We start from the raw sequence: 12,687 nt of genomic DNA, 5'->3' as shown, positions 1-12,687 counted from the left end.
GTTAAATTGGCACTTTGCAATAGTTACCGTTCTTGATTTGGTTTTATTTGGTTGATTTTAGTGGGAGATAAAGGTATGATTTTCTCAAAAGTGCAGACTTGCATATAGAAAGGATTGTTGATTTGTAAAAATATAACATATGTAGACCCAAAAATAATTCTTTGTTTGGTGGGTTTTTCTACACAATGAATCACTTTTCCATTGGCGGTGTCTGAAATTTATATGGACTGGTACTTGAATTCCGACTGCCTTCTTTGACTCTTTTACTAAAAATCAAGGGTACCAGTTGTTCCTTCCCTTTGACGTTTTAATCAAAAACTACTAAATGATGACTAATAATCACAAATAGACATGGTTTATTTAGTATCCGAAGGGAAGTAACTAAAAAACCTTATTTGTACTGTTATTTTTTGGCTTTAATAAATATTAACATAGAAACAATAACACAGAATAACATACATTGTGAGTTATCATTCTACATCTATTTCATCCTGTGAACTCTCCCCTAATGATTCTTTTCCTGGTTCTTCAAACCGACTGTGATATTTATCAAATGATTCTTGTTCATTTTGGTATTCCTCAGACTCCGACTGATCACAGTTTATTTTAGCACAGTGTTCCATGGCCTTTGCGCGTAAATTGGCGATACTTTCTGAACGAATTTCCTCTCTGTCTTTGGGACCTTGTCCATCATCCGACTGTTCGTCAACGTCTTTAAATGTCTTTGCTGCTTCCAGAGATTTCTTGTGCATACCTGCAATTACATGTTTTGTATCTGTAAAAAAGGGTATTCCATTCGAAGCAAAAGATATTTCTACACACACACACACACACACACATAAATGAATAAATGATAAATGGACGGATGAATTTGATGATTAAATCCAAGTAGCTTAATTGTAAAAAAAACTATTCCGTAAAAGAAATATGACGGTTTCTGAACAGCAATGAACATACAAGTTATTGTAATTATCAAACATCTCTTATTAATGTAATTAAAGTATGGGTTTCCTCTTATCGAGTTCATGAAGAAACTGCATAGAAATTGGAGTTTTCTTAAAATTCGCGAAATCAATAAAATCGGAAATATCAAGTATTCGTAGAGTGTGAAAAGTTAATAACTAATTCAACACTGGTCGTAGTCCTTTTCAGTTTTTAAAATTTATTATATACATACAGACGCTAGATGGCTTTTACCAAGTTGAAGATAAGTTTTTATACTATTAAGTTGAATGCATATGACTGTTTCTGACAATCTTTGTAAAGTGTTAATTTCCCACTAAAAAGTTGTTTTAACCCATTGTATGTTTGTATTCCGTTACATTTTACATAGGTTGTTGTTAGATTACTTACTGAGTAACCAAGGAGCACAAGAATCCATGATTCCACGTTCAGCACTCTTAACAATTGTATCCGGCAATGGAAGCGAATGCCGTACCATTGCGCCATATAACCCATACTCAGCCATTATACTACTTCGTCCCCATGTCTTCTCGGTCTTCCTCCATTTCGCCCTTCTGTTCTGGAACCAGACCTGCATTACAAACGACAAAATCAAAAGCTTGGGTTGATTGGGTTGAATTCAAGTATAAGTAGATTCAATATCAACGTCCTTACAAGTGCTTTCTCTGGTCTTGCTGTTCTATGCATTAATAAGGCTTACCTGTGACAATCATTTTTATTGTGTACTAAAGAAACTTACCAGACGGAACATATTATTTTAAGCACACCTTGTTTGCACCTAATCTGTTGGAACACATTCTGCTTCTAAACACTTATAAAAATTACCCGTTGGAAACTATTGCTGTTTCGAATACTTATACAAATTTTTATACACCTGTTAGTATTGTTGGTCATCGTCATCAACGAGTCCTTCACTAACTTAAGTTAGTAATATTAATGTAAAATTATAAGGTTTAAAAAAGCTTATTTATCACTTAGTACATATTTTGGTATTAGTTGTTTTTTTTTAGCTTAAAAATTAAATTAAGTCGTTTATGTGGCATATTCTGTTCTATTATACTGCAGCTGTTTATCTGTACTTATTCCTTCAAAAGGCCTTGATTTTTCTGTTTACTCGGTCAACAGTTTTATTTTTTGCCGTCTTCATATTTTAGTTGTCCACACATGCCGTCAAATATTCACGAAACATGTCACGAAACAAAGTTGGTTTTTTTTTCCGTTTCCACTTTTTTACTACAATTTGCATGGATGGGATAACAGTGAATCATACTTGTTTAATCCTTTAATAAACGATACAGCATGCATTTACACTTATATATTGTACTTTACATTGCTATCGTCACCTGGAGAGTTTTGGAGATGATCTTCAGAATCATTTATGCATTGACCATATAAACGTAATTGTTTATCAACACCTTTCAGAAGTCTTTGACAATTGCTTTTAAAGTGTTTTTTTAAATATAAAGACTTCAGAAAGCAATCTATAATGATCATGTATGGGGCAACTATAATACATACAAATCTAAAAATGTATTATTTCCCTTAAAGAATATAGACCCTATCCCGTCATGAATGCAGACCCTAAACGACCACGGAAAAAGATCCCAACCACTGAAATAGAACAGATCCTAACCCGTCAAGGATAGACCCTTAACCGATGCGAATAGAAATCCTCTAAACTCGACACGGATATAGACCCAACTCTTATAATCATACGAACAAAACTCGATAGACTGAAAAAAAAAATGGCTCCGTAATCCTTAGTTCATATACGTCAGTCGATCTATCGATCATATCCCATCTATACATGATGATACATCCTAGAAATACTTCCATGGATTGTAGCAACTAATTAATTAATTAACCATTAAACGAGATAAAAAGAATAAAAACGTTATTCCTGAAAAGAAACTAATAGGTTGGATCATGGAACGGGTCACGGTTAAATGAACAGTACTATTGAAGCAGGGTTGTAATAGTGTTCTTTGGCATTGCAGTTTAATGTAGTTGGCGGGATTGACACTAACTATTAAGATAAAATCTAAACACGAACAATAGACAAACTGTCTTTCGGAAGACGAGTCGAACTGGAACTTTACCAGTTAATAAATGCGATACATTGTTTCCAATTTCCAAACCGGATCTAACACCAATGGAAAGCAATATGGCTACCTTGTCGCGTGGTGATCATTGCAATTAGCTTTTAATTGAAACTGGTCACGACAGAAGAGATTGTAGCGCTATAACAAATCTATTAATTGAAATCACATAATTGTTAAAAGATTCATCGGAGAATACAGCTAATCTATTAGATAAATTGAAAACTCTAGACATCATTGCACTCATTGGGTTTCAAATATTCTGCTTAGCAAAATACAATTTGACAAATTTGTCTCCCGGGGTCTTTATTTCGACCTTAGAAAAGATAATAATTCTAACGTGATATTCTTTATCCTATTCGAACGACTATTAATTATTTTCTAGGATGTTATTGGACGATGTTTTAAATGAAATGTCCATGTTCTCCATCAGTTTTCTTCCTTCAATGACAAATGAAAGCTAATAAATGGATGGAAAATTTATGGTTGTAGAGGGACTTGAGATGGTCTAACTTGTAATCTTCATTTAGCTTATTTTACCTCCAAACAATATTTAGGGGAAATGTTTAATATGTCCAATGAACAAAATCATGGCGTGGAATAAGACAACGTGGTAAGAAGCTAATGGGGAAAAATAGTCTTTAAAAAGCGGAGTGATCTCTCGTGAAAATGCAAAATTGTTCCGAAGATTAGTGAGTGACAGTTTGTAATGCCTAATATAAAGTAAGGGGTGTCAGTAATAGTGATAATATAAAGTAAGGGGTGTCAGTAATAGTGATAATATAAAGTAAGGGGTGTCAGTAATAGTGATAATATAAAGGAAGGGTGTCAGTAAGAGTGATAATATAAAGTAAGGGGTTTTGTAAGAGTGATAATATAAAGTAAGGGTGTCAGTAAGAGTGATAATATAAAGTAAGGGGTGTCAGTAATAGTGATAATATAAAGTAAGGGGTGTCAGTAAGAGTGATAATATAAAGTAAGGGGTGTCAGTAATAGTGATAATATAAAGTAAGGGGTGTCAGTAAGAGTGATAATATATATATATATATATATATATATATATATATATATATATATATATATATATATATATTATATGTATATATATATATATATATATATAAAGTAAGGGGTGTCAGTAAGAGTGATAATATAAAGTAAGGGGTGATAATATAAAGTAATGTTTCATTGATTTTGTTAAACAATTTGCCAGAGAATGCTAAGGCAACACTTCGCTACATGAATCGTTTTTAAAGATTTCCGCAATTTTCCTCAATTTTGCAGATACTCAAATTTTAACAATCTATTTCTTATTGAAATAAATCTAACAAAATAGATATTTCACCACCGGAACAGCTGGAACCGCAATGGCCCAGTGCAGGCATTTCAAACGAAATGATGGGTTAAATCTAGGTTTACAGCTCGCCAAACCTCCTTCTACCATTGCGTAGTGAAAATACTGGTGGTGCATGCTCTAGTATCAAAACAGGTACATCAGTGGATCAGAATACACAACAGCAACCATCACTTATTGTTTTAGGAAAAACTAAGAATTTTTCAATCAAGGACTGATATTTGAAAAAGAATTTGGTAAGAGAACTTTTGAGACACATTTCCTCATACCCCTTATTCCGGAGTCTGTTACATAGATATTTATTGCGTTCAAGGAAATCAGAGTAGTTAGTACTTGTACTAGCGTAGCGAATCAATTGTGAAATATAAACACCATATGCATGCAGGAGATGAAGGTATATTGCTGTACAGTTAAAGTCGTCTCTTTTATCATAAATCGTAGCGCTGAGATGACCGCTGTCATCGAATTCGAGATGTTGGTCCAAAAAGATGATGAACAAGCTGTTTCTGTAGTCTCCTTTATCTCGAGCTCCGGTGAATAAATATATTGAAGGTAACTATTTACCAAAAAGAAGGGTAGACAAATACATCATAAAAATAAGGAAAAATGATAATATTTGATATTTGGTTTAAATATAAGTCACCGCAAGAGCATATGGTTAATCATATTAAATGAATTTGAAAAATGGTCCCCATTACATGATGGCCATCGGTCGAAAATGTAAAATCTTCAACAACCAAATGAAGCCGTAGAAATTGATTTTCGGAGCTCTCGTGGCAACGGGGAACATTTGAAGAACATCTGTGTTGGTGTCCAACAATATTAGTATTAGTTTGAGATAAGCAGGTAATAATGATATGATGAAGATGACGAGAACAGCAGTAACAATGTGTCCCCACTTCGTTTGGGGAAAATAAAAATATGTCCCCACTTCATTTGGGGAAAGTAAAACAATTTGTCCCCACTTCGTTTGGGGTATATTATCATGTCAGTTGTAAAGTGTACACATGTATCTATGTCCCCACTTCGTTTGGGGAAAATAATCATGTGAACTGTAAAGTGTACATATGTATCTATGTCCTCACTTCGTTTGGGGTAAATAATCACGTGAACTTTAAAGTGTACATATGTATCGTAAGTTGTTGTAATGTAATTTATGCTTTGTAGATCAAGAATAAGTTAAATCTTGTTACTTGTGCTTGATCAAACTGCCGTTGTTACAGTGACATAAACATATGTTTAAACTAAATTAAACAGAAAGCCAATGTGCACACTGAATTAAGTGAATGCATGATTTGCGTATAAAAAATTCTTAACAGCCCCCTTTACGATCGCTGTAGGCATAATTCGGTCATTTTTTGTACAGATTATCAAAATAAAAACAAAAAAATTACATTAGATATAATAATTTATATGTGATTCCCAAATAAGAAAGAGAATGTTAATTATCAAAATAAAAACAAAAAAATTACATTAGATATAATAATTTATATGTGATTCCCAAATAAGAAAGAGAATGTTAATCTTTATCTGCCTTTAAAATTGAGGAAAACTGTAAAATCTTTATAAAAATGTGCTCACGTACTATTATTTACACTGATACATATTTTTGTGCACGATTTGGTTTTAGGTACAAAACAAGAACAAAAAAGCGAAAACAACAAAAATAACAGTAAAACTAACTTGAATTCTGTCTTCAGGCAGGCTTGTTTTTAGAGCCAAGACTTCTCTAGCATACACATCAGGATAATGAGCGTCTTTGAAAGCTTTCTCAAGTTCTTCAAGTTGGTAGCTGGTAAATATTGTCCTACTCATGAAGTAAAAAAACATTTATTAAGCATGAGCAAAATAGAAACGTCGAATAGGACTAAAGTATAAAGAAAGGAACACGATTGTCACCGTCAGTTGAACACAAATGTCACTGTCAGTTGTATGGAATGTCACCGTCCGTTATGTTTTTTTTTCTCTTTGGTTGTAAAAGTTTCTTTACAATCATGAACTTGTGTAAGGCATTTCGGATATCTGTACCACCCTACAGACCCTGGATATCTGTACAATAATAAAGACCCTGAATATTTACAGATATAATTTTATATATGCGCTAATTGCTAAAAGAACAACGCACGAAATAACAGTAAACGAGCACACAGAAGAACGACAGGACGAAAAACTCCAAAATTTATGCATTTATTCCCAAGTTATCCATACAAAATATGCTTTGCCATTTTTGTGTATGCCTACTTGACCGGAAGATGTACTGAATCTATGGTGAACGACCAGCCATAATAGTGCTATATACATGTCCGATTATCATCAAGTATTTATATCCGTCATTACTGTCCAGGGGCGGATTCAGGCGGGGACGTGGCGGGCGTGCCCCCCCCCCTAAAATTTGCAAAGCATGGGTTGTCAGGGGTAGATTTAGGCGGTTTTAGGTTGAAACTTTAATGTCTCGCTAATGTTACCACAAAAGATATCTACATTGCACCCACTCTAGAAGAATATTTAAAAAATTTAACCTAAAAAAATTTTTAACTGCACGCCCCCAACCCCCTAATCTAAAATCCTGGATCCGCCCCTGCTGTCTGTATAGACATTTTCCTCTCAAAATTGTCACAAAAATAACAATGAGACAAATATAATTTAAGGTGATGACAATGTAAAGAAACAGAGTTATGAATTGCTAAGAAGTCCTTAGCACTCGGAAGAAAATGTGATACAACTGAATCATAAAAACATCTAATCTATGTTTATTTATATGAAGAAAAAATTCCCACATCGTGTCATAACCTCGAAAAAGATTTTACTCGCAGTCAATGGCAAAAGTTTTTGTTTTCCACCTTCAAAAATGATATAAAATAGAGTCATTCTAATATAGATAAAACAATGTTTATTGCAATATTACATAAATGCAGCTTGTACTTCCAGTTTAAGTGGGCGTGTCTTGCATGACATTTAATGTAACAGAAATGAAAGCTTTGTTTGTCCAATTATTCGTCGAAGTCTTAAAACTCATAAAAATATTTAAAAAATAATGAATATGCTTAGTCATGTTCAATGAATCCAAATAAAAAAGAAGTACAATAATAATATACTTTCTTTAATATTTTATACATGTATATTTATCCACTCATTACTTTATTTTGTCAACATATTAAATGTTTTACTTGTATGCCCTTTATATGCCAAATTACGTAATGATCTACATGTATTTAATCGAGTTTGTTTAAATGCTGATTTTATGAATTTATTAAAGAATTTTTTTTTAATTGAAAAAAGGAAGATGCGTGTTTTTACACTGCCAAAACCTGCCATGATATATTAATTCATAGAAAGAATATTTTATATAAATAGTATAGATAATTATAAAGGGGGGCTGTCGAATGATTGTATGTAATTTTATTACTTTTAATGTTCATTATCTTGCCTGCCTGTCTATTACATGTGTTTCTTTTCAAATGTGCGTAGAAAAGAAAATAAACTGTCAGAAATTAACTGAATCGAATAAACTTGAATGGAAATGTAATTGTGATGTGATCAAGCTTCAGTGTAACAGAAACACTGTTACAAGTTACATAAATTTTGCGCCATTTCTAAAATTAAGGGTCTAAGAACATGTCCTAAACAATGTATATAGGTACTTTTGATAGTACCGGTAGTTTTTATATAAAACTTTCTTTTATATAGATAGCAGTGTTTTATCGAATGTTTCCAGTGTAATAAATTTCGACAATTCGCGCTGTGAAATAAATTCGGTATTTTCACTCACGACTTTTCTCCCGCCAAAACGTCATCAGATTGATATCAATCCGCCAATCACAGAATTTAAAAATCTTGTTGAAAATAGCGATAAATTATGAAGAAAATCTATGTAATAAATAGGATAACCAATTGGTTATTGCGAATAACCAAAATATGGTCACTCGTGCCAAGAACGCTTGAGGATTTAACTCGTGCGAGGAACAAATTCCGCACACTCGTTAAATCTAGGTGTTCTGCAGCACTCGTGATAATATTTTGGTTATTCACTCTTTCCAATTAATTATCCTATTGATATATACCCTGGTTATAAACAAGTAACTTAAAGTAAAACGTCCGAATTGACTCTAATTTATTTTAGAGTGAACTGAATCTTTGAAAAAAATCGTTTTCATTTTATTTTAGATTACAATATTTGGAAACAGTCTATTGGCACAAAATATAATATTTCAAGACAAATTAATACACTTTAAAGTAGTCTCATCATTCCAATATTATCTTTATACTAAAGAGGTCTGTGTAACACGGCACGGTTTTTTTACGCACTTCTAGTTTTTTGGTGGATTTAAAATTTGGGATAAAAAATCGTAATAAATAGCGATATTACAATAAGATAACGTGACTAAATTAATAATTGTTATTGATCTTGAAATTAGCCGTTTAGGAAAATGAAACAATATCGAATAAAAGAGGCCAAATGGAAATTAGCCTGAATTAGACATTGTAGCTGAATGGCAATGGATAACAATATAACAATTAGGCAAAAATGTCATCCTTTTGTCACTATACAATTGTAGCATTACCAGGACTAATCCACTAATGTCTAAAACGACATCTCTCCCTGGGTACAGTTAGTAAAACAACAATATACATCTCACTTGCCAGTAATTAGGTTATTAAAACATAACGAATTCTTGGTTTCATATTTCAGGATTATTCGCAGTATTAACCATAACACGCGAGTTGTTTGTTAACCAAGCTAAAGGCATGAACATATTATTTATCAAATTGAATTTAAAAACTAGGACTACCATTGATCTGCTAAAAATAATTACATAAATGTAATATATGTTTAAAGCAGCAATATAGAAAAACGGGTAATAGGTGTATTTCATAATCAACCGTTGTCCTACTTAGATCGGAAAGTTGTAGATATACATGACCATGTCTTGCATTGAGGGGATGTAGACCCCCGTTATCTACATACCTATGTCTCCTTTTCTTCTTTTTTTTCTTCCCTCCAATAGTTGTTCCTTCCAAACTGTCAACACTGCCTTTATCACCGAGAGCGTGGTCTAAATCTGTCAACAATGAATCAACATGAAAAAACTAAACGAAAATCGTTCATTCTTTAACTAGTAAGATTAATAAACGTGTAACTGAAAATCGTGATTAAATTAAGTTGGAAAGTACTATGTATTTTTTTAGTGTGAACAATTTCAGATGATTTAGACTTGGTTTATTATTTAGATTACAGTGTATTATCATTATCAATGATGCAGAATTTGTGATTATTTTTTCCTGTCACAAAGAGTGCACAAGTTTACATTTATATCCCTAAGTCATGGGAGCTTTTGAAGTGGATATAATGTGACATCCGAGATTTATACAGATAGAAGACCCCATTGTTACAACACGTGTGCACCTGATAAGGTAAATTAACCAGGTAACTGTAATATCCGAGAAATATGAATAATAATATCATGGCCTTATCCATTGTCAATCAAACCAAATGGAATGGCAACCGACTATAAAAAGTTAAATTAGCAAATTAATATTTGATAATCAATTGTATAGGACTATTTAATACTTGGTTTTACTTTGAAGCCCTTAGTTGAAACATTACAATATATTTACTAGCAATGATCAGATATTGTGCCAATTATTCAAAGATTTATTCATTTAAAAAAAATCAGAATGTTGAAACGACTGGTAATTTAATTACAGGTATCTTCTAAGTATTTATCAAAATTCTCATCAGCTTCCTACAAAATGGCTTGCGGTCAGTATTGGCAGCAGAGAGATGTTATCTTCGACAAGAAGCTTTTACTAAATTGCCATCGTTATAATTAATCTGTATTGTTTAATGAATGTTTGTTTGTTATAAGGCTTAACAGTAGTAAGTCTACGTGTCAAGGATTAAACCTATTATAGAAAATTCTGGCAGTGATCTACATACCCAACAATTAGGCAGAAAATCATCTGATACTTTAATTCTTTACAAGTATGTCCCTTTTTTAATATTTTAGATGGAAATAAATAAATAAAACAAATAAAATAATGATCAGAAAACATGTAATAAAATAATGATCAGAAAGCATGTAATAAAATAATGATCAGAAAGCATGTAATAAAATAATTGTATCTTATTCTTTCTTTACAAAATATAACGAGTTCTGTAATTTAGATTGTTATATGCTTCACAATATCTTGTGTTTTTTTATTACATGTATTTGTGAGTTAACCTGTTTATTATATGTTAACCCATAGTTGAATATGATTTCGGTATATAAAGAACCATACTGTATTTTATTTTAATCATACAAATTAATAATAATTTGACATAAATAAAAATGTTTTTTTTATTGTATCTATCACTAATACTACCTACAAACTTTAAATTTAGATTTATAATTTCTCAGCTTAACTCGAATTTTCAATGTAGTGGAGTTTTTATTAAACTTTAAAATCTGGCAATTCAATGAAACAAGTTAGATAAACAATTTTATTTTCTTGTTTGGAAATATGTATTTGTAACAGTATTATAAGTAAACTGGTAGTAATTATTAGTTCAGTACAAGCCAAAATTTATTTTGTATATAGTAGTTTAAAATAGAAATAAAAAACAAAATAGTTTGTTAAACAAAAACACACATTGGTTGTTTGAACTTCAATATATCTAATTGGGGTGAAGAATTAAAAACAAAAATACTAAAACTAAAACAAAAACTTAAAATTAAAACAAACAAATAAAAAGGTAAAATTATATGAAATTAAACCAAGTATTGTTAAGTGAAAAAAGTTAGATAAATAAATGGATAAATGACTGGATAAAAAAATAGAAAATGGCATCTTACCTGATTTTGTTTCTCCTTTGGACAGACCCTGTGGTGTGGTCAAATTAAATACGGACTGAGCAGAGCTACTGAGAGCGTTTATAAAACTAGATCGCCATGTAGAATAGGGTGATTCTTTTAATCCTGGACTACTGAGTGGTGCAAGAGATGTAGATAGGTACGGGGATATTATAGCATCACTGTGAGTTGTTCTTGTTTTATCTTCATCCTCACTTCTCAGTCCAAGTAATTCCTGAATAGCAAACGAATTTCTGCTGTGTGAAAATGTTCTATCGGTGTTTTCTCCATTGTGTAGCCCATGAGGACTAAAATTTGTAGGAAAACCAAGAGTACCCGCTGCTGTCATACCAAGAGCTGCAGCATAGCCCGGGTGGTGCGCAAAGTTCATCATTTCTAAACTATTTTTTTTCTCTCGAAAGGAATTTTTAAAGGAATCTAGCTGAGTTGAAATCAACGCATTGAAGAAATAACTATGCGGCTAGTAAAACATAAATCCACTTGCTCTGTTATCTATAATCAACAAAAATCAGTGGACATTAATTTATTAGCTTACATCTTAATGCATATTTAGTATTTAACGCCCCTTCTAATTGAATATCAATGCAAATAACTGTCAATCATTTATAATGGGCCAATACACGAGCTGTATGGATTAGCTGCCCTGCTGCTGTTGACTTCCGCTCTAATGAGATATCGTGTGGATTTAAATTCTTGCCAATCACTAGTTAGGAATTAATTTTTGATCAGATTTTAATTTGTCCATATTTCAATTTTTTGTTCTGCTAGATTTGGTTATAAAGAGAATTCCAGTGTTAGAATAATGACACCTAGAGTCCTCTTAGCTTCATATTCCCCGGGAGACAATGGCGGAAATGTTCGATGCAAGAAAAACAATTTGTTGATTTCTTGTTAACTAACTAATTTGGCGTAGTACGTGCCTATTTATTAAGAAAACATCTTTTGCCTTTATAGCTTTCAAGAGTATGAACAATAAAGTTCATGATATGAGGAGGAGACTTTTGATGCCCAATCATGGTTGCTATTGTAAGTTGCAGATGGCATATTTAAGTACCTCTAAATCGTGTGTTGAACCACACTAACTCCAGCAAACGTTCAGGACATGGCTGATATACGCACGTTTTGAATTTTTTAAACTCTATGCGACTCTATATACCTTCCAGATACAATATAGACTTTATTTTAGTTCTTGTTTTGACGATAATAATAAGTAACATCAGTTTATGTTAGTCATGTCAAAACCTTCGCGTCTTATCCGGTTTTCAGCGCAATATAGTCGAGCATAGCCTTTAACGTCCAGTTGTCAGTTTAATAAGTAACGAACAATAGACTTTTAAATAATTCATAAATATTCCGCTATTATTAAGAAATTATTGGGATATTTTGAAGGTGGAATGACAGCCTAAACCTCCCATGC

The 12,687-nt window shown here is 32.2% G+C and overlaps 1 protein-coding gene across 1 annotated transcript; it reads right to left on the bottom strand.

Moving 5' to 3' along the window:
- Window positions 1-401: 401 nt before the first annotated feature.
- On the bottom strand, window positions 402-11,744 carry LOC148623258 (visual system homeobox 2-like). The gene is made up of 5 exons (XM_088571130.1): window positions 11,253-11,744; window positions 9,383-9,476; window positions 6,100-6,223; window positions 1,354-1,534; window positions 402-754 (listed from the first exon to the last, which is right to left on the bottom strand). Exons 1-5 carry the CDS (start codon window positions 11,641-11,643, stop codon window positions 471-473), a joined length of 1,074 nt encoding a protein of 357 aa, XP_088427256.1. The 5' UTR covers window positions 11,644-11,744; the 3' UTR covers window positions 402-470.
- Window positions 11,745-12,687: the final 943 nt, after the last annotated feature.

The sequence above is a fragment of the Perna viridis genome, chromosome 2 (genome assembly GCF_037379345.1).
Source record: "Perna viridis isolate PV_CMFRI_1.1 ecotype Kerala chromosome 2, ASM3737934v1, whole genome shotgun sequence".
Lineage (NCBI taxonomy): Eukaryota > Metazoa > Mollusca > Bivalvia > Mytilida > Mytilidae > Perna > Perna viridis.
Note: the sequence above shows the minus strand (reverse complement) of the source record. Positions and strands in the feature narration are given on the sequence as shown.